General features: G+C 40.3%; 3 protein-coding genes across 3 annotated transcripts; all 3 read right to left on the bottom strand.

Moving 5' to 3' along the window:
• Positions 1–4,535: 4,535 nt before the first annotated feature.
• Positions 4,536–5,099, bottom strand: LOC137259410 (serine/threonine-protein phosphatase 6 regulatory ankyrin repeat subunit C-like). Its single transcript, XM_067797075.1, has one exon. The coding sequence runs from the start codon at positions 5,097–5,099 to the stop codon at positions 4,536–4,538; it is 564 nt and encodes a 187-aa protein (XP_067653176.1).
• Positions 5,100–5,139: 40 nt separating this feature from the next.
• On the bottom strand, positions 5,140–10,538 carry LOC137259409 (ankyrin repeat domain-containing protein 29-like). Its single transcript, XM_067797074.1, has 4 exons — positions 10,382–10,538; positions 7,155–7,211; positions 5,184–5,953; positions 5,140–5,145 (listed from the first exon to the last, which is right to left on the bottom strand). Exons 1-4 carry the CDS (start codon positions 10,536–10,538, stop codon positions 5,140–5,142), a joined length of 990 nt encoding a protein of 329 aa, XP_067653175.1.
• A 3,014-nt stretch (positions 10,539–13,552) lies between these two features.
• On the bottom strand, positions 13,553–19,566 carry LOC137259407 (putative ankyrin repeat protein RF_0381). The gene is made up of 2 exons (XM_067797073.1): positions 19,533–19,566; positions 13,553–14,970 (listed from the first exon to the last, which is right to left on the bottom strand). The coding sequence occupies exons 1-2, from the start codon at positions 19,564–19,566 to the stop codon at positions 13,553–13,555; spliced, it is 1,452 nt and encodes a 483-aa protein (XP_067653174.1).
• Between the last annotated feature and the right edge of the window lie 2,215 nt (positions 19,567–21,781).

Below are 21,781 nucleotides of genomic sequence, written 5' to 3'. Positions count from 1 at the left end.
GATTAGGTTTGCTTTTTGTGATAGGTTCAGTCTTTTGTCATAATGTAACTATTGTCACCTATTCCACTGTCACATTTTGCAGTAAAACATGGACTTAATTTGTAATGTTTTAGGAAACAAAGGCACAAAATAAACATTTTGTCTCTTTGTTCTTGAAACTGTTTACTGGAGGACAGAAGTCATGTTTTTGAGAAGTACAATCTGCTTTAAGTGGACGATACTTTTATGTGATGTTTAAGGTTACTTTTAGCAATATTCCATTATGGCGATGATCTGTAAATAATTAATTTGGATCAGACTATGATTAACATGAACATCGATCTACGCAATTGGGATACGATGACATGTGATCAGTCCGCAATCTCATTAGTCAACTCTTTCGTCAAGCAGGGTTGCTGAAGATCAGTTCTAACCTGTATCTTCAGGGGTTTGATTATTGAAGAGTTTTTTTTCAGCTTTACCGTACAGTGATTACAAGCCAACAAAGTTCTGATAAATATCGCATAAAAAGAGTGTGACGCACCCAGGTAGGAATCCATATCTTTTATGACTCTAAACAATTCCTCGTAGTTAACTGATTCTCAGACCAGGCATGAGGTCATTTTGCGAGAACGTCATTTTTACGGATGAATGTCGTATAGAAACAGATGGGGACAAACACTTTTATTGTTCTCAGCACAGGCATGCATATACCTCATAGGTAGTTCCTACAATTACAGTGTGTGAGTTTAGGTTTCACTCAGCATTGTTCCAGCTATATGGCAGCGGTCTGTAGTTACTCGAGTCTAGACGAAACAGTCCAGAAATCAACATCCTGAACATCATTCTACGCAACTACGATGACGTGTCAACCAAGTTTACAAACCTGACAATCTGATGCCGTTAGCTGCATCTTACATCAAGCATGGGTTATTGAAGATCAATTCTAACCCGTATCGTCATGTGTTCCTATTGTTACAGGTCCATGGAGATATTGATGGAATATTACTAACGCTTGCAGAAGTCCCACTTCATGCACATTATGTTTCATTGTCCGTGATTTTAATTGTAGTATACATGTTACAAGCGTCTTCTTGAATGATGTGAATCCAGCTAGCGTCCAGGCAGGCACATGTATCAAAAGTACTGTATATCCCTATGGTCTGTTGCTGGTGATCTTCAGCAAATATTTTCATTAATGTGTTCGCGTAATTCTAAAGATACATGCTAGTTTTAAATCTCTATGTAGTTATGATGATCTAGTTATTTTGGATCAGATAGACAGATTGATGACATAATGTTGCGATTATCATGAATTTATAACTCACGGTATAGCTGAAATGGTGTCAATGTGACTCACGATATGAACTCACGCACGCAAACTATCAAACGCCAGTGCACATAATAAAACCGATAACATCGAAGTTAGATACTAATGTTTTTCTTTCAAGGTTATGTCTGTAAGATCTTTGATAACAATGACCAAATTATTCAACGTACTGGCAAAAGAATTTTGTTATTTTCTTAATGGGAATTTGCAGGATTTAGAAATCACATGTGGCCGAGATTCCATTGATGTTGCAACCCCGGGCAACAACTGAGAGCCAGAACTCGTAGCCATTGGGGATGATATTGGTGGGGCTAATGTCAAAGCCCGCATCCGTGGAGCGAAGTTCATAGGTGTAGGTGTATTGTGCTCCTTCCTCAAGCATGACTCAGTCGTCGCTAGCCCCGGACACGGGATCTGCAAATGATGATCATTACTGAAAGAAATTATGGCTTCTTGTTGAACGCCACACTCGGCCATTTTCAGGTACACAAATAATGAAATTGGGACCAAAGAATTTATTGTTTTCATCGTGAACATGGATCTACATACTTGGGATCTACACAACATGGCAGCGGTCCGTAAATAATCGAGTCTGGACCAGACAATCCAGTGATCGAGATCACTGGGTTCGTTTTACTCAGCTGCGTTATGATAACTTGTGTCACAAGAAAAGCATGAGGTACTAAAGATCAATTCTAACTTTTATAATAGTAAAACAGGATTATCTGAATCGAAAACTACATTACATATCAAATCGAAAAAATATTTTAGACAATACAATGATATTTGTAGGGCATGTAATAACCATATTGAATGCGTGAGTTCACATGAATGAATATGCTAAACCTTGAAATTATGCTATTGTGGTCTGGGCACCTGTGGCGAGCCACCTCCTCGTTGTGGGTGCTGGGTAACGCTAAGAGCTCGCCAACACCCCTGTAGTGGACCCGGGGGGATATTTGGTTCACCAACCCGTTTGCCCTTTATCAAAGGTTTTAACCAATTCAGCTGATGGATCATTATTTGTGGATGATTTTAATGTATACCTTGTCATGGGAAAAACATGCATACTATTGAGCGGCAACTGCAGTTATGTTTAAACAAAATAGATAAATGGTGTTTTGAAAACGGCTTCAAACTTTCTAAGTCAAAAACTAATTGCATACATTTTTTTGCCGTAAATATAAACCACATAAGGACCCAGAACTGTTTTTAAATGGCACTCCTATCAAAGTTGTCAAGGGCAAGTTCGTATGTCTGATTTTCGACTCACATTTAACTTTTCTGCCACATATCAAATCCCTAAGAACGAAATGCCTCAAGGCACTTGATTTATTAAAAGTAGTGTCTAATTCAAAGTGGGGAGGTGATCAAGCTACCCTTCTACACCTATCTATATAGATCACTTGTCCGTTCGAAGCTTGTCTATGGTGGAGCGTGCAAAAGCAACTTAAAACTATTAGATTCTGTCCATCATCCAGGGTTAAGACTTTGTCTTGGGTCCTTTCAAACTTCACCTGTTGCCAGCCTGTACGTTGAGGCTGATGAGCCATTTCTTGAGCAGCGACGCATAAAATTAGCTTTACAGTATGGAACAACACTGTATTCCAATTAATCAAACCCTGCATATAAGTGTGTTTTCAATCCTCTGTGTGAGGATTTATACAATAAGAAATCATCTCTTGTTCCGCCTCTTGGTTTAAGAATAAAACCACTTATTTCTGCTGCCAGCATCGAGCTGGAAAATATAACCCCTTCCCGTCTTCTTTCTTCTCCTCCTTGGCAATTGGTTAAGATCCACGTGGACCTAACATTGACCACATTTTAAAAAAAAAACCCGGAAACTAATGAATTACAATACAATCAAGAATTTTATCAATTAAAACATAAATATAGCAATTATAAATCCGTATTTACAAATGCCTCCAAGGACGGTGGCGCAATGGCTTGTGCCACTGTCATTGGATTGAGAACAATATCTTCTAGATTACCTGATAATAGCTCTATTTTCACTGCTGAAGCAAACGCCATATTAACAGTTCTTAAATATATTCAAAAACACCCTAAACATAAACAGAATATAATCTTTTCAGACTCTCTTTCTTGCTTTCAGACTTCTTATTCCTTACAGCGATTATAAAACCACCATTAGATCTTATATCCGTGCTCTGATGCAAAAGAAGTGCGACTCCCAAGTAGGTATATATAAATTACATGAAATAAAACCCTACATTGGTTACACCTACTTGGGTTATCAGTCCAGGCTTGAAGAGGTCATTATGCGACAATGTCGTATTGGCCACAAAAAGTATACGCATAAATATTTGCTTAAAGGTGAGGATCCTCCGGTTTCTATCCCTTATGATGAAAGAATCACAGTCAAGCATGTCCTGCTTGACTGTGTTGAGCATTCCATCACAAGATATCAGTACTTTAATTCACGAACTATAAAGGATCTTTTTAATAATACAAGTTCTCATTTAATCATTACATTTCTAAAAGAATTAGATTTGTTAACTGAATTGTAAATAGATAAATATTTTATTATTGGAAGTTTAAATTCATAACTGTGCTTGTTAGTGGCTGTGTCCTCAAACGGGATTGAAGCACTGTAAAACTATTGTCCTCCTGAGAGGATACATAAGTCCACAAACATTCAAAGTAAATTCAAACTTTCCACGTTTTTAATCGTAGAATAAGTGTCTTTTTATTCTGTATGGCTAGATTTCCCAAATTGCTGACGGCTGAGGGGATGATGTAAATCCAACTAGGGACCATGCAGGTAGCAAAAGCTCTGTAAGTTCCCATGGTCCCTAGTATGGTGATCTACCTTCAGTTGTTAGCAATCTATAGCCCATTTTTATATTGTGTTGTCCTCTATAGATAAGCTGTTTTAGGTATATTTACTAGTTTCACATTCTTTTCTGTGATATTCTAGTTGTTAAACTGTCCTTCGTCGACAGGGTTTTATAATACACATATATTCCATTTCAGTGTTATGTTCTCGTCACGATATTGCTGAAATATTGTCGATGTGACGTTAAATTTTAACTCACTCACTCACTCACTTAACACGACAATGTCTGTGACGACACAGTGTGTCTGTACCAATGGAAATTTGTACACAAGAGGGGAGCACAAGAATTCAGATCTCTCGATCACCGTAGTGTCGCTATCCAATGGGAGGTTCTTCTGACTACCTCCCAACTGACAATCAAAGGGTTTGTTACTGTATGTTGTCCTGGGACGACCTGTCAGCTCCATTTCTCACCAGTAACGCCACCACTTGCACGTGTCCCCTTTTTTCTGCTATCATTACTGGTGTCATGTCTTTCCTGTTTCTACTGTTGATGTCCACCATGTTCTGTGAAAGGATGTACTTCACCACCTCCACATATCCCCCACGACAGGCTAGGTGGAGAATGTTGTTAGCCTTTTTATCCCGAAGTGACACTTTGGCGCCTTCATTTACAAGTAACTGAACCACTTCCTCATGCCCCTCCATTGCCGCTATCAGAATCGGTGTCATCTGTTTCTTGTCTCTGCTGTTGATGTCTGCCATGTTCTTTGAGAGGATATACTTCACCAACTCCACATTTTCCGCACGACAGGCAAGGTGAAGGATGTTTTCACCAGCACGACTTGAGGCGTCAATATTCGCCCCTTTACTGACGAGAAACTCCACAACTTCTTTACGCCCTTTTCCTGCTGCCACCATCACGGGTGTGAAAGTCTTCCAGCCTCTACTATTGATGTCAGCCATGGACTGTGAAAGGACGTACTTCACCATTTCCACATGTCCCCCATGACAGGCAATATGAAGGATGTTGTTACCTCTATTATCATGGAGTGACACACTAGCCCCTTGGCCTACGAGTAACTTCACCACTTCTTGATGCCCCTTTCCAACTGCCATCATCACGGGTGTCATATCCTTCCGGCCTCTGCTATTGATGTCCACCACAGACAACGACAGTATGTACTGCACCACATCCACATGTCCCGCACGAGATGCATAGTGAAGGATAGTATTTCCATAAAGACCCTTTAGTGACATGTTGGCCAAGTTCCTAAAGAGTAACTCCACAACATCCTTGTGTCCATTCTCTGCTGCCATCATGGCGGATGTCATATCCTTCCAGCCTCTGCTGTTGATGTCCACCACGGGCAGTGATAGGACGTACTTCACGACATCCACATGTCCAGCACGACTGGCAAAGCGAAGGAGTTTGTTTTTACTGTTATCCTGGAGTGACACATTGGCCCCTTGACCCACGAGAAACTCCACCAAGTGCCTATGTCCATTCTCCGCAGCTAGCATAACCGATGTTGCCCCGCATAATACCTGTCCATTGATGTCATGTTTATCGAGGGACAAGATATATTTCACCAGCCCAACATCTCCTCCCTGGGAGGCAGAGTGAAAGATGTTGACACCGAAGTCATCTACAACTGACACATTAGCTCCTTTACTCACGAGTAGGTGAACCACGTCCCCATGTCTTTCACCAGCTGCCAAAATTGCTGGTGTCTTGCTATTCCACTCTTTACAGTTCATGTCTGCCCGTCCTTGAGATAACATGACCTTTACATTTGCCAGGTCACCGGTCTTTGAGGCGGTATGGAGGTCACAAAACAAAGGTTCTGGAACATTGAAACAGTTGCACAGATCAATGCTCATGCAATCACTGGATTGTCTGGTTCAGACTCGATTATTTACAGACTGCCACCAATTAGCTGACATATTGCTAGTCCGTTGTAAAACTAAACTCACTCATTCACTCCTTGAGTTTAAGGCACTAAACATTGTCAAAACAAGGAAAAACAAGGGTGGTTCAAAGTCCAAACACAAGAGCCTAGTGCATGTGCATGACAGACGTCCCATGTACGTCACTGCGTTCACCTATCGTGTGATGATACGCACCAACACATACAGTATACAACGCCTACAAATACAGTACACCACACCCACACATTCAGTATGCCACGCCCACACAAACAGAAAGGCATGCCATCTATTCACACATCGTTTGTAGTACAGGAAACTGCACACCACTATTCAGAGCGCTCGGACTCCGTACATGTAGCCTTTCTGGACAGTTCTAAGGCTTTTGACACTGTGTACCAGCCTGGTCTCCTGCTGAAGCTCCATCGGATGAACGTACCTCATCACTTATGGTCAATACTAGATCACTTCTACCAGAACATGAAGAGTTGTGTCCTATCACACAACGAGAAATCTGACTGGTTCCAGCTTCACAGAGGAGTCCGCCAAGGAAGCGTTTTATCTGCCAAATTGTATCTACTGTATATAGATGAACTTCTGAGAAACCTCCACAAGAGCGGAAAAGGATCAATCATAATGGACATCAGTGTAACAGCTCCAACCCAGGCAGATGATATAACCCTGATATCACCAACCAAATCCCATCTACAAGACATGGTAGCTACAGTAGACAGTGGCGATTTACATTTTCTCCATCAAAAAGCAGAGTTCTAACTTTTGGACCAGTCAGCCATTCTAACCTGGACATTAAGTTATATGGTCAAAAAATCCCAATTACCATAGAAACAAAACACGTTGGAAAAACTCTTTCAGCAGAATACAACTCCTGGAATAGAACCATCGATGCCTGCTCGAAGATGAGATCAACAACAATGTCACTGTTAAAAACAGGGCTACACGTCAGAGGATTAAATCCTTTAGTCAGCTCTAAAATCATTAAATCTATCTGTGTCCCAAGATCCCTTTTTGGGTGTGAACTGTGGAACAACTTAAGCAAAGTACAAGTGTTGGCGCTGAAACGCTCCCAGAGAGCAGCTCTCAAGATAGCACAAGGCCTACCTCGTTCTACGAGAACAGATATCTGCAACGCACTGCTCGGCTGGACATCACTGGAGTCTGAAATAGACAAGCGAAAGCTGCTGTTCCTTGGAAACCTGTGTAAAGGCAAAACAGACTTCCTCCCCAGGCGTATCTTGTCAACAAGATTGGTTCTGTCTAAGTACAAGTATTCAAAAAATCCTCTTGGCTTTGTCCCGGACATCAAACGGATTGCAGAGAAATACAACCTCACAAGTTTCCTTAACGCCTTCAGTAGCCATGGAACATTCCCTAATAGACTTACCTGGTAGAGGATTGTAAAAGATGCTATTAAAGGGAGAGAGCTCGACACATGGAAAAAAAAACGAATAGAAACCAACCCAGACCTGAGACACCTCCTACAGATTCATCCAGTTATCTCCCCCCACAAAGCGTGGGTAACGGCGAAGAGAGTTCCAGGTATGAAGGAAGCTGCAGTCTTTGTGATCCAGATGTGCGCCATGTGGAGGCCAGGAAACCTCCAGGGTGTGTGCAGGAACGGTCACTCAGACTTACTGGTACACATTGTGTGCATGTGTCATGAAACAGAAAAACAGAGAGACAGCCTCTGGTGCAACATAGTGGACAGGTGTTCTGTGGAGGTCAGTGCAGCTCTACATCAGAAGCCTGATGTGGAATTAGTATGCTGTTTACTGTCCTGCCATTCTCCTGTGCCAAATCCGGACACTGAACACACATTCTCTGAAGTAGTAATGCAAGGCTTACTCGAGTTTAAAAAAATAACTGTCCTCGAAAAGGAGTATTATAATCACCGCTTTTAAATCTACAAGTTACTAAAATTTCAGATGCCGATATAATGTAAAGCTGTTATAGCTTACTTCCCTTGTAACTCTCCTCTGGAGGAATAAAGAATATATATATATATATATATATATATATATACGCACCAACACATACAGTATACAACGCCTACAAATACAGTACACCACACCCACACATTCAGTATGCTACGCCCACACAAACAGTACACTCGCGCACACACACATACAGTACACCCACGCACTCACACACATACAGTACACCCACGCACTCACACACAGTACACTACGCCCACACAAACAGTACACTCGCGCACACACATACAGTACACCACACCAACACCTACAGTACGCCACGCCCACACCTACAGTACACCACGCCCACACATACAGAATAGTACACCACGCCCAATACAACTTGCCCGCAAACAGTAAACCACACCTGCATATACAGTACACCACATCCACACATTGAGCACACCACACAAACAAATAATGTACAACACACACAAAAGCATGTAAATCACACCCACCCCTATCACTGATTGAGCGTCTCATAAGCCACCACTGCATGATCTTAGGAATCACTGTATAATCTCATAAGCCTCCACTGTATGATCTTAGCAATAGGTGAATGATTTCCCTTAGCATCTGCTCTCTCATCGCGATTTCCTAGGGATCTGTGAGGGAACTTGGTGTCATGTCTGCATCTACTGTATAATGTCCTTAAACTACTGTTTCATCTCAGCAGTCTCTATATGATTTCCTCAGCAACAACTGTATGATCTCAGCAATCGCTGTATGATCCCGTCAGCAACTACTGTATGATCTCAGCAACTACTGTATATACTCTTATTTTGATAGACAACAGACCTATTCAATAAAGAGGCCTTGGGCCCATGATACATACTTTGTTAGTGATATCATAGTGGTGAGAAAGTAGCTGCTGAACAGGTACAGGTGTGAGGCTTTGTAATAAATATTATATGGACAACAGTATGCATTTATAAATCTTTGGTTTTTTAAAGCTGACCCTTACTGTGTACCGGTGATAACTGAAGGGTTCAGTGCTTTGAGTTAGTAGTGATGGGTCACAGTTCCGTACTTTATATAAATACAGACATTGCCTGTCCAGGGCAAAGACATTACTATGGTGGAATCTGTCTAAAATTTGCCACTAACACCAACTTCGGCAAGACTGTTCAGAAGTACATCATGTCTTATTGAATCAAACGCTTTGGAAAAAGGAACAAAAAGACAATAAAACCTACCACCTTTCCTTGATGAATATTTCTGACATATTGACCGATGGGAAAAATGTTGAATAATTCTCCCTAAATGCCCCTTGCACTTTACCTATACAGTTGTGGCCATCACCTCACTGTTTACGTCTGGAATTCATTACTGAACAGAACATTGTACACAATACACCTATTAAGGATATGCCTCGGTAGTTATTTGGTTATCTTTGTCACCAGATTTATGCATTGGAGAAATAATACTTTTCCCCGACTCTGATGGAAAATCCCCAGTATCAAAGATCTTATGAAACAGCTTAACCAATCCTGGTAAGATAGGGCTCTTGCTGGCTTGTAAGACCTCTGCAGCTAAACCATCTGGTCCTGGTGATTTATTTTTCCCAAGTTTGTCAATATGGGAGTTATATAACTCTGTTATAGGTGCATCTAAAATGGACCATACATCTACAGAGTTGTTGCTTAGATCAGAAATATTACAGTCATCTGAAGCTAAGGAACTTGACCCATCCAATATCAGAAGAAACGAAAAGTGATTTACCCACTCTTCATTTCTTATTTTATTGGATACAGCTGAAGACCTTTGTCCAGTTTTAAGTGCTTTTAAAATAATTTAGCATTCAATCTTGATTCCATGAGTTTGTTTCTGCAGTTCGTTTAATACACGTGTTTCTCTTTAGCAAAACTAATTTTAAAGACGATCTCAGAGTTTTGAACATGTTTATATCTACACCATGATCTCTGTTAGCCCTCGGTGCTTTATCTTCTTGACGTTCATGATTTTCAAGGTCACTATTCCACCAGGTTTTTGTGTTGATATAATTGATACAATTCTAAAGATACATGCTAGTTTTAAATCTCTATGTAGTTATGATGATCTAGTTATTTTGGATCAGATAGACAGATTAATGACATAATGTTGCGATTATCATGAACTTATAACTCACGGTATAGCTGAAATGGTGTCAATGTGACTCACGATATGAACTCACGCACGCAAACTATCAAACGCCACTGCACATAATAAAACCGATAACATCGAGGTTAGATGCTAATGTTTTTCTTTCAAGGTTATGTCTGTAAGATCTTTGATAACAATGACCAAATTATTCAACGTACTGGCAAAAGAATTTTGTTATTTTCTTAATGGGAATTTGCAGGATTTAGAAATCACATGTGGCCGAGATTCCATTGATGTTGCAACCCCGGGCAACAACTGAGAGCCAGAACTCGTAGCCATTGGGGATGATATTGGTGGGGCTAATGTCAAAGCCCGCATCCGTGGAGCGAAGTTCATAGGTGTAGGTGTATCGTGCTCCTTCCCCAAGCATGACTCAGTCGTCGCTAGCCCCGGACACGGGATCTGCAAATGATGATCATTACTGAAAGAAATTATGGCTTCTTGTTGAACGCCACACTCGGCCATTTTCAGGTACACAAATAATGAAATTGGGACCAAAGAATTTATTGTTTTCATCGTGAACATGGATCTACATACTTGGGATCTACACAACATGGCAGCGGTCCGTAAATAATCGAGTCTGAACCAGACAATCCAGTGATCGAGATCACTGGGTTCGTTTTACGCAGCTGCGTTATGATAACTTGTGTCACAAGAAAAGCATGAGGTACTAAAGATCAATTCTAACTTTTATAATAGTAGAACAGGATTTTCTGAATCGAAAACTACATTACATATCAAATCGAAAAAATATTTTAGACAATACAATGATATTTGTAGGGCATGTAATAACCATATTGAATGCGTGAGTTCACATGAATGAATATGCTAAACCTTGAAATTATGCTATTGTGGTCTGGGCACCTGTGGCGAGCCACCTCCTCGTTGTGGGTGCTGGGTAACGCTAAGAGCTCGCCAACACCCCTGTAGTGGACCCGGGGGGATATTTGGTTCACCAACCCGTTTGCCCTTTATCAAAGGTTTTAACCAGTTCAGCTGATGGATCATTATTTGTGGATGATTTTAATGTATAACTTGTCATGGGAAAAACATGCATACTATTGAGCGGCAACTGCAGTTATGTTTAAACAAAATAGATAAATGGTGTCTTGAAAACGGCTTCAAATTTTCTAAGTCAAAAACTAATTGCATACATTTTTTGCCATAAATGAAAACCACGTAAGGACCCAGAACTGTTTTTAAATGGCACTGCCATCAAAGTTAGCATGGCCATCAACGAGGCCAAGTTCGTATGTCTGATTTTCGACTCACATTTAACTTTTCTGCCACATATCAAATCCCTAAGAACGAAATGCCTCAAGGCACTTGATTTATTAAAAGTCGTGTCTAATTCAAAGTGGGGAGGTGATCAAGCTACCCTTCTACACCTATCTATATAGATCACTTGTCCGTTCGAAGCTTGACTATGGCTCCGTCGTCTATGGTGGAGCGTGCAAAAACAACTTAAAACTATTAGATTCTGTCCATCATCCAGGGTTAAGACTTTGTCTTGGTTCCTTTCGAACTTCACCTGTTGACAGCCTGTACGTTTAGGCTCATGAGCCATCTCTTGAGCAGTGACGCATAAAATTAGCTTTACAGTATGGAACAACACTGTATTCCAATGAATAAACCCTGCATATAAGTGTGTTTTCAATCCTCTGTATGAGGATTTATACAATAAGAAATCATCTCTTGTTCCGCCTCTTGGTTTAAGAATAAAACCACTTATTTCTGCTGCCAGCATTGAGCTGGAAAATATAACCCCTTCCCGTCTTCTTCCTTCTCCTCCTTGGCAATTGGTTAAGATCCACGTGGACCTAACATTGACCACATTAAAAACAAAACAACAGAAACTAATGAATTACGATATAAACAAGCACATAATGAGTTAAACATAAATATAGCAATTATAAATCCATATTTACAGGTGACTCCAAGGACGGTGGCGCAATGGCTTGTGCCACTGTCATTGGATCGAGAACAATATCTTCTAGATTACCGGATGATAGCTCTATTTTCACTGCTGAAGCAAACGCCATATTAACAGTTCTTAAATATATTCAAAAACACCATAAACATAAACAGTATATAATCTTTTCAGACTCCTTTTTTTGCCTTCAGGCTATTAAAAATATTTCTTGCAAACATCCACTTTTAATAGAAGTTATTGAATTATATGATGATCTTCCTACTGGTCAATACTACATCGTCTTTTGTTGGTTACCCAGCCATGTGGGAATCTTTTGTAGCACATGGGTTGACCTTGTTCCTAAAGCAGCACTCAACAAATGTGTGACGCCACTTCTTATTCCTTACAGCGATTATAAAGTTTACATTAGAACGTATATCCGTGATCTGATGCAAAAGAAGTGGGACTCCCCAAGTAGGTATCAATAAATTACATAAAACAAAACCCTACACTGGTTACACTTACTTGGGTTGTCAGTCCATGTTTGAAGAGGTCATTATGCAACGATGTCGTATTGGCCACACAAAGTATAAATATTTGCTTAAAGGTGAGGCTCCTCCTTTTTATATCCCTTGTGATGAAAGAATCATAGTCATGCGTATCCTGCTTGACTGTGTTGAGTATTCCATCACAAGAGATCAGTACTTTAATTCACGAACTATGAAGGATCTTTTTAATAACACATGTTCTCATTTAATTATTACATTTTAAAAAGGAATTACATTTATGGAATGAATTGTAAATAGATAAACATTTTATTGTTGGAAGTTTAAAATCATAACTATGCTTGTTAGTGGTTGTATTCTCAAAGGGGATTGAAGCACTGTAAAACTATTGTCCTCCTGAGGGGATACGTAAGTCCACAAACATTCAAAGTAAATTCAAACTTTCCATGTTTTTAATCGTAGAATAAGCGTCATTTTATTGTATGGCTAGATTTCCCAAATTGCTGACGGCTGAGGGGATGATGTAAATCCAACTAGGGTTCCTAGTATGGTGATCTACTTTCACTTGTTAGCAATCTATATCCCATTTTGTATTGTATTGTCCTCTATAGATAAACTGTTTTAGGTATAATTACTAGTTTTACATTTTTTTCGGTGATATTCTGGTTGTTTTGCTGTCCTTTGTCGACAGGTTTTTATAATACACATATATTCCATTTCAGTGTTATGTTCCCGTCACGATATGGCTGAATATTGTCGATGTGACGTTAAATTTTAACTCACTCACTCACTTAACAGGACAATGAATGTGACGACACAGTGTGTCTGTACCAATGGAAATGTGTACACAGCATGTGCCATGTCACAAGAGGGGAGCACAAGAATTCAGATATCTCGGTCACCGTAGTGTTGCTATCCAATGGGAGGTTCTTCTGACCACCTCCCAACTGACAATCAAAGGGTTTGTTACTGTATGTTGTCCTGGGACGACCTGTCAGCTCCATTTCTCACCAGTAACGCCACCACTTGCACGTGTCCCCTGCTTTCTGCTATCATTACTGGTGTCATCTCTTTCCTGTTTCTACTGTTGATGTCCACCATGTTCTGTGAAAGGATGTACTTCACCACCTCCACATGCCCCCCACGACATGCAAGGTGGAGAATGTTGTTAGCCTTTTTATCCCGAAGTGACACTTTGGCGCCTTCATTTACAAGTAACTGAACCACTTCCTCATGCCCCTCCATTGCCGCTATCAGAATCGGTGTCATCTGTTTCTTGTCTCTGCTGTTGATGTCTGCCATGTTCTTTGAGAGGATATACTTCACCAACTCCACATTTTCCGCACGACAGGCAAGGTGAAGGATGTTTTTACCAGCACGATTTGAGGTGTTAATATCCGCCCCTTTACTGACGAGAAACTCCACAACTTCTTTACGCCCTTTTCCTGCTGCCACCATCACGGGTGTGAAAGTCTTCCAGCCTCTACTATTGATGTCAGCCATGGACTGTGAAAGGACGTACTTCACCATCTCCACATGTCCCCCACGACAGGCAATATGAAGGATGTTGTTACCTCTATTATCCTGGAGTGACACACTGGCCCCTTGGCCTACGAGTAACTTCACCACTTCTTGATGCCCCTTTCCAACTGCCATCATCACGGGTGTCATATCCTTCCGGCCTCTGCTGTTGATGTCCACCACAGACAGTGACAGTATGTACTGCACCACATCCACATGTCCCGCACGAGATGCATAGTGAAGGATAGTATTTCCATAAAGACCCTTTAGTGACATATTGGCCAAGTTCCTAAAGAGTAACTCCACAACATCCTTGTGTCCATTCTCTGCTGCCATCATGGCGGATGTCATATCCTTCCAGCCTCTGCTGTTGATGTCCACCACGGGCAGTGATAGGACGTACTTCACGACATCCACATGTCCAGCACGACTGGCAAAGTGAAGGATTTTGTTTTTACTGTTATCCTGGAGTGACACATTGGCCCCTTGACCCACGAGAAACTCCACCACGTGTCTATGTCCATTCTCCGCAGCTAGCATAACTGATGTTGCCCCGCATAATACCTGTCCATTGATGTCATGTTTATCGAGGGACAAGATATATTTCACCAGCCCAACATCTCCTCCCTGGCAGGCAGAGTGAAAGATGTTGACACCGAAGTCATCTACAACTGACACATTAGCTCCTTTACTCACGAGTAGGTGAACCACGTCCCCATGTCTTTCACCAGCTGCCAAAATTGCTGGTGTCCTGCTATTCCACTCTATACAGTTCATGTCTGCCCGTCCTTGAGATAAGATGACCTTTACCTTTGCCAGGTCACCGGTTTTTGAGGCGGTATGGAGGTCACAGAACAAAGGTTCTGGAACATTGAAACAGTTGCACACATCAATCACTGGATTGTTTGGTCCAGACTCGATTATTTACAGACTGCCACCAATTAGCTGACATATTGCTAGTCCGTTGTAAAACTAAACTCACTCATTCACTCCTTGAGTTTAAGTGCACTGAAAAATTGTCAAAACAAGGAAAAACAAGGGTGGTTCAAAGTCCAAACACAAGAGCCTAGTGCATGTGCAAGACAGACGTCCCATGTACGTCACTGCGTTCACCTATCGTGTGATGATACACACCAACACATATAGTATACAACGCTTACAAATACAGTACACCACACCCACACATACAGTATGCCACGCCCACACAAACAGTACACTCGCACACACACACATACACTACACCCACGCACTCACACATATACAGTACACCTACGCACTCACATACAGTACACTACGCCCACACAAACAGTACACTCGCGCACACACATGCAGTACACCACATCCACACATACAGTACACTACGCCCACACAAACAGTACACTCGCGCACACATACAGTACATCACGTGCACACATACAGTACACCACGCCCAATACAACTTGCCCGCAAACAGTAAACCACACCCGCATATACAATACACCACATCCACACATTGAGCACACACAAAAACATGTAAATCACACCCACTACCATCGCTGATTGAGCGTCTCATAAGCCACCACAGTATGATCTTAGCAATCACTGTATAATCTCATAAGCCACCACTGTATGATCTAAGCAATCACTGTATAATCTCATAAGCCTCCACTGTATGATCTTAGCAATAGGTGAATAGATGTGCTCTCTCATCGCGATTTCCTAGGGATCTGTGAGGGAACTTGGTGTCATGTCTGCATCTACTGTATAATCTCCTTAAACTACTGTTTCATTTCAGCAATAACTGTATGATTTCAGCAATCGCTGTATGATCCCGTCAGCGACTTATATAACTCTGTTATAGGTGCATCTAAAATGGACCATACATCTACAGAGTTGTTGCTTAGATCAGAAATATTACAGTCATCTGAAGCTAAGGAACTTGACCCATCCAATATCAGAAGAAACGAAAAGTGATTTACCCACTCTTCATTTCTTATTTTATTGGATACAGCTGAAGACCTTTGTCCAGTTTTAAGTGCTTTTAAATAATAATTTAGCATTCAATCTTGATTCCATGAGTTTGTTTCTGCAGTTCGTTTAATACACGTGTTTCTCATTAGTAAAACTAATTTTAAAGATGATCTCAGAGTTTTGAACATGTTTATATCTACACCATGATCTCTGTGAGCCCTCGGTGCTTTATCTTCTTGACGTTCATGATTTTCAAGGTCATTATTCCACCAGGTTTTTGTGTTGAGGCAAAACTTGGACTTCTACAGATTACTTTAGCATGGTCGGCAGCTGACTGTTACAGGTTAGGTATACTAGATACTGCCTCTTATCTGCAATAATAGTACAAAGTGTATCATGAGCATGTGAAAGACACGGGACAAATTTCTGTTCCCTATTGTCTTTATTCCACCTATACTTAACCCATTAATTGGCCATATTTTGTTCCTTCTAGTTTTGGTACCCAGGGTAAAAGGTTATTGGCAGGCCTTGTTGACTTTGGAATAGGTCCTGATGCAGGCACAGTTAGTGAGCAATACAATGGTTTCGTTCATCCTTCATAGAAACTCCAAAATCTTAGACAGTGAAGAAAGATCAGTAGATGCAGTCAAATAGTCTGTGACAATTTGACCATTATGTGTGAAACGTGAATTGTCTCTGTTTGTCTGTAGCAACCTGCCATTTACAAAATGAAATCTAAGTGAACGACAAATATCAACTAATTACTTACCATGATAATTATAGACTTTATCTTTAGTATTTCGAGGCGAGCTAAACAAACCAGTAGGATAATCCTCAGTTTCTCTAACAAAGGTTCAATTATCATCAGGAATTGCACTGCGATCTCCAGCAAGAAATATTCTCTGATCTGGATAGTTACTATTGTTACTGAAATCTGTTCCAGATCTGTCATACCATCTTTATCAGATCCAACGTTTATAGACGAAGTTTCTGGTGACAAATACGTGAATATCATCGTCAGATCAAAGTCGTATGGCAACTGCCAGGTAGCGAGTAGAACAGCAACTGTTTTTTGGAAGTGTTCGTAAATTCTTTTAGCAAAACCAGCGGTAACAAGCCATTTATCTGTGACCTCTTATTTTCCAGCTCAGTATGTTTATCTCCTAATCCGGTGTGTGCATATGTATCAAGTAGTCAAGTTTCCAACAGATGCGGCCACGACTACCTGGTAACGCATCATGCATGTTGTTACCTGTCAATACGCAATCACGCATATAAGGTTACAAACAGTAAGTGAATTATTTATTGAGGTATGTGCGGTAAAGGCTTGAAGTGAGCGATTACGTGTAACTTCGCCCGATGAAAGGTACGGAGCAGCTTGACAGACAGGCACACAGATCTGTTTCACTACGTCAATTTCCGTTATTCGAACGTGTATTCGGTCTATTTTAATAACTGAACAGTGCTTGCATGCTGGTCACATCAGAATGAAACACGTGTGGAAGTGATTTCTTCTCGAACATCCACGAGAACATTGTGAATCGACTCCTTTACGTCAATATATATCATCATTGGCATCCTTGAACACAGTGTGGATGCAGCACGTAACGTCAAAGACATTCACCAGCACAATGTAAATTCCGAATGTATCCTCAATGACCGTCTAGCTTCATGAACAAATACGGGCACATTGTGAACACGGGCCTTAACGTCAATAGATATTGTCATGAACCACCATAAGCACATTTTCAGTCCAGTCCTTAACGTCAACAGATACTGCCATGAACATCCACAAGCAGAGGTCCTTAACGTCAATACATGTTGTCATGAACCACCACGAGCATACTTTCAGTTGTTACGAGAGTGTATTTTCCGTGATTTGAGTTGTTAGTAATTATTTTTGCGGTAGTTGTAATTGGGTCACAATATTTAAGGTTTTAGTGTTACTTATTATGAGTCACATTTCCTACAGAGAATTATTCAAGCGGCACGCCTCTATGGCAGTACTTTAGAGTAACCTCCCTTTGATAGACATAAACACGAGGCTACGACTTTTCTAGAGCTCTCCACATTAGTGGCGATGGTCGTAAGTGCTCAAAGGTTCTTGACACTATGACAGTATATATAAAGGCTAGTTGCCGTGTTGGACGGACACACAGAGTTTAACTGGACGTATACATTATCAACATCCGTCAGCGCCTGATTTTCATTAACCGCTACCTGACCACGCACTTGGTTATATTCTGCATAACTGTTTCTCTCTCGCACTAAGACTTTGGTGAGTTAGCTATATACTTTGCGACCCATTGCCTTAGATTTTGTCTCATTTGTAATGCATTTGAAATAGGTATTGTGAAATTGACTTGTGACTTCGTATAACCTGTTCTCTTTGCTTAATAATACAATATGTGGCTGTTTTAGACTTGTTTTTGTTCTGTTTTGCTGGTTCACAGGGGATTTCTTACATCTTTAATTTTGTCACGGCAAATTTTAACCGTAACACAGTCCAGTCCTTAACGTCAATAAATATTGTCATGAACAATCACGAGCACATTGTCAGGCCACACCTTAACGTCAACTGATATTGCCATGAACATCCTCAAACACAGTTTCAATCCAGTCCTTAACGTCAATAGTTATTGTCCTGAACACCCATAAACACATCTCATCAAGCCGTCTGTACTCTTTTGTCATGCCATTCCAGTCTCCAGTATACCCACGGAGCTGAGTCGCTGATTTTCTGTAAGCCGTGATATGAACTGCGCGCTGATTTGGTTAAAATTCAGATACCAGAGAATAACCAAGGGTTCTCCTTCAGTTTACAATATCAAGCGTGTGAACTTCAGATGTCAAAAAGCATGCAAGAAGTAAGTTCATTGTCCACAAACTGCACGCACAAGAAGTGACGCCAAATTGTATTTGGATAATGTTATTTCATCAAATATTTTCGGAGTAGGAAGGTAAAATGGACGATATCATTGAAATTTAGGTCTAATCCTATACTGATTAAACATTTGACACCAAGGGAATTGTTTGGTTCTTATATCAGTACAAATTTAGTGAGTGAGTGAGTGAGTGAGTTTAGTTTTACGCCGAACTCAGCAATATTACAGCTATATGGCGGCGGTCTGTAAATAATCGAGTCTGGACCAGGCAATCCAGTGATCAACAACATGAGCATCGATCTGCACAATTGGGAACCGATGACATGTGTCAACCAAGTCAACCACCCGATCCCGTTAGTCGCCTCTTACGACAAGCTGAGTCGCCTTTTATGGCAAGCATGGGTTGCTGAAGGCCTATTCTACCCCGGGACCTTCACGGGTACTAACAAAGGCATTTACCCGGAAGTAACTCTGAGATTCTGTCTTCACTATTCAGCTGCAGCTTCAGAAAACAAACGACCATATCAACATGCGAAATGATGAATTATCATTAAATCATATGGAATCCAATAATGGAGTAGGCTACTCACGACAAAGCAAGATGTCAGCTAAAGTGGCGGCCATTTTGATTTTTTTCTCAAAAACAAATATGTGTCAACTAATTTCTACATCCTTTATCAATACACAGAGGTCAAAATGAAAGTGACTAGGCTGAGGATAGTTAAACTATTCATGAGTAAATTTGAAGTATTGTCGGGCAGCAAACCAAATGTGACGAAAATGCTCGCAGGCCCTTGCTACATATAATGGCCTGTAAAAAACTCATACCACAATCCGAGAGTATTACAGACCTTTTCATGAGCCCAAAACATCATACTATCTGAAAACAATGTCAAAGAAATAGGACTGGGAAGGCTACGAAATCCTATTTTAGATCCTCCTCCTGGACTGCTGGAACTAAATGTCTGGCAGAAGGTGGACACTTACCTTGCACACACACATATGAACATCCCTTTCCTAGACAGACGGAAGTCGTGTTGCAGACAATGGGCCCACAGACTGGTTTCAGGACCTAAAGTCAACAACGAAATAAGACTGTTGTGAAGGGTATATCTGTGGTGTTGTTCCGTGTGGAGTATATATCTGTCGATATATCTTGATATGTAAGAATATTGTTGTGTAAAGTCGCAATCAAAATGGTCTTATATGCTCATCTTACTTCAAAAAGGGTAAGGACCTACTTTGAAACGTCGCACGCTCTGTACTAAAGATGAGATCTATCGATATATTGTTAGCTACCTACATTAAAAATTTGTGCAAAGCCAGCCTTGAGCCTGTGAACATCGTTTGATTACTAGAAAATGCTACTGATTATAACTAACATGCATAAATTATTATCAAACAGCCACATGTTTACAAAGAGCGTCCTGCACAGATTTTCTTGCATAATTAAAGGCTGGTATCTTTCTGTCTCATGACGTCATATTACACTGAAACACGTGTTTACAAAAAACGTCCTCCTGGGATAGGATAACGCCTTCATTTTGCATAATTAAAGGCTGGTATGTTATAGCCTGGTGACGTCACAGCATATTTACATTTATCATCCCCAAGTCGATTGTTCTGCTGTATCCTTTTCATTTACAGACCTCTATGACGTCACAGTCAAGTGGCTATCACTCTTTTCCTGTGTGTGTATTTTATTATTGTCAACAACGTCATAAATTCACTGCCACTATTTGCCTTCCTGTTCTGTTTGAAGATTTTATTATTTTCAAAATATAATTATATGTTTAAAGTCAGACATTTATTTACCAATCTGTGCATGCAAAGTACCAGTTCAATAACGTCTTTTATCTGTCCACTAAACGGCAATAGTAATGCATAGTGAATGAGTGAGTGAGTTAATGTTTAACGTCACATCGGCAATATTTCAGTCATATCGTGGCATGAAAAGGACCACATGTACATTATAAAACCTGTCAACGAAGGACAGTAAAACAACTGGAATATCACAATTATTAGCGTAGAAAGTTAAAATTAATATCACTATCTGAACAAAACAATGTAAAAACAGATTATAGATCTCCAACAACCGAAGGTAGATCACCATTCTAGGGACCATGGGGACTTAAGTACCTTTGCTACCTGCATGGACCCTAGTTGGATTTACATCATCCCTTCAGCCGCTCGAGAGTGTATGAAATGCTAACCAAAATTAAAATAACATGAATACTACGTTTAAAAACCTGGTAGACTTAAATTTACATCAAATGTTTGGGGACTTACGTACCCTCTCAGGAGGACAATAATTTTACAGTGCTTCAACCCCCTTTGAGGGTACAGCCACAAACAATTCTAGTTACTAATCTAAACTACCAATCATCAAAGAAACATCTATCCACAGAAACATATTGTTCAAAATTCCACAATGCATATTAATGATGTATGAACATACGAATATCAATAGTTATTGTTGATATTGAAATTAAAAAGGAAGCTACAACAAAATACGACTGGAAAATGTACTTTATCAAAAGTAGAACGTCTACGAGGAGTTTCATTATCATTTAATCACTCCAATTGTCAAAGAACAAACACGTATCCGTTTACCAATATAAACTCCTGGATATCCAAACTGTTCGCAACTTGCTTTGTTACTCATTCCTACAGGTACAGCGAGAAAAATGAATTGTTGAATATACTAAACGCCAAATTACATAATGTCATCTATACCTTGCCTACCATCTTACAATGTACGTTCATGACCTTTGACTGCGAAATTTGTTATATTTCGGTTCACTTCAGGTTTTACTGTCATTTATATACGTCAGTTTCA

This window comes from Haliotis asinina, chromosome 13 (assembly GCF_037392515.1).
Source record: "Haliotis asinina isolate JCU_RB_2024 chromosome 13, JCU_Hal_asi_v2, whole genome shotgun sequence".
In the NCBI taxonomy this organism is placed as follows: Eukaryota; Metazoa; Mollusca; class Gastropoda; order Lepetellida; family Haliotidae; genus Haliotis; species Haliotis asinina.
The sequence above is the reverse complement of the archived record's forward strand: the minus strand, read 5'-3'. Positions and strand labels throughout refer to the sequence as shown.

Bases quoted from the DNA above. Each gene is read 5' to 3' on its own strand.
- LOC137259410 (XM_067797075.1), bottom strand. From the start codon at position 5,099: ATGGTGAAGTACGTCCTTTCACAGTCCATGGCTGACATCAATAGTAGA.
- LOC137259409 (XM_067797074.1), bottom strand. From the start codon at position 10,538: ATGCTTGGGGAAGGAGCACGATACACCTACACCTATGAACTTCGCTCC. The intron at 7,212-10,381 runs GTGATTTCTAAA...TGTCTATTTCAG, and splicing joins CAATGGAATCTCGGCCACAT to ACTCCAGTGATGTCCAGCCG. The intron at 5,954-7,154 runs GTAGGCCTTGTG...TCAATGTTCCAG, and splicing joins ATCTGTTCTCGTAGAACGAG to AACCTTTGTTTTGTGACCTC.
- LOC137259407 (XM_067797073.1), bottom strand. From the start codon at position 19,566: ATGGCCGCCACTTTAGCTGACATCTTGCTTTGTC. The intron at 14,971-19,532 runs GTGAGTAGCCTA...TCAATGTTCCAG, and splicing joins AGCTGACATCTTGCTTTGTC to AACCTTTGTTCTGTGACCTC.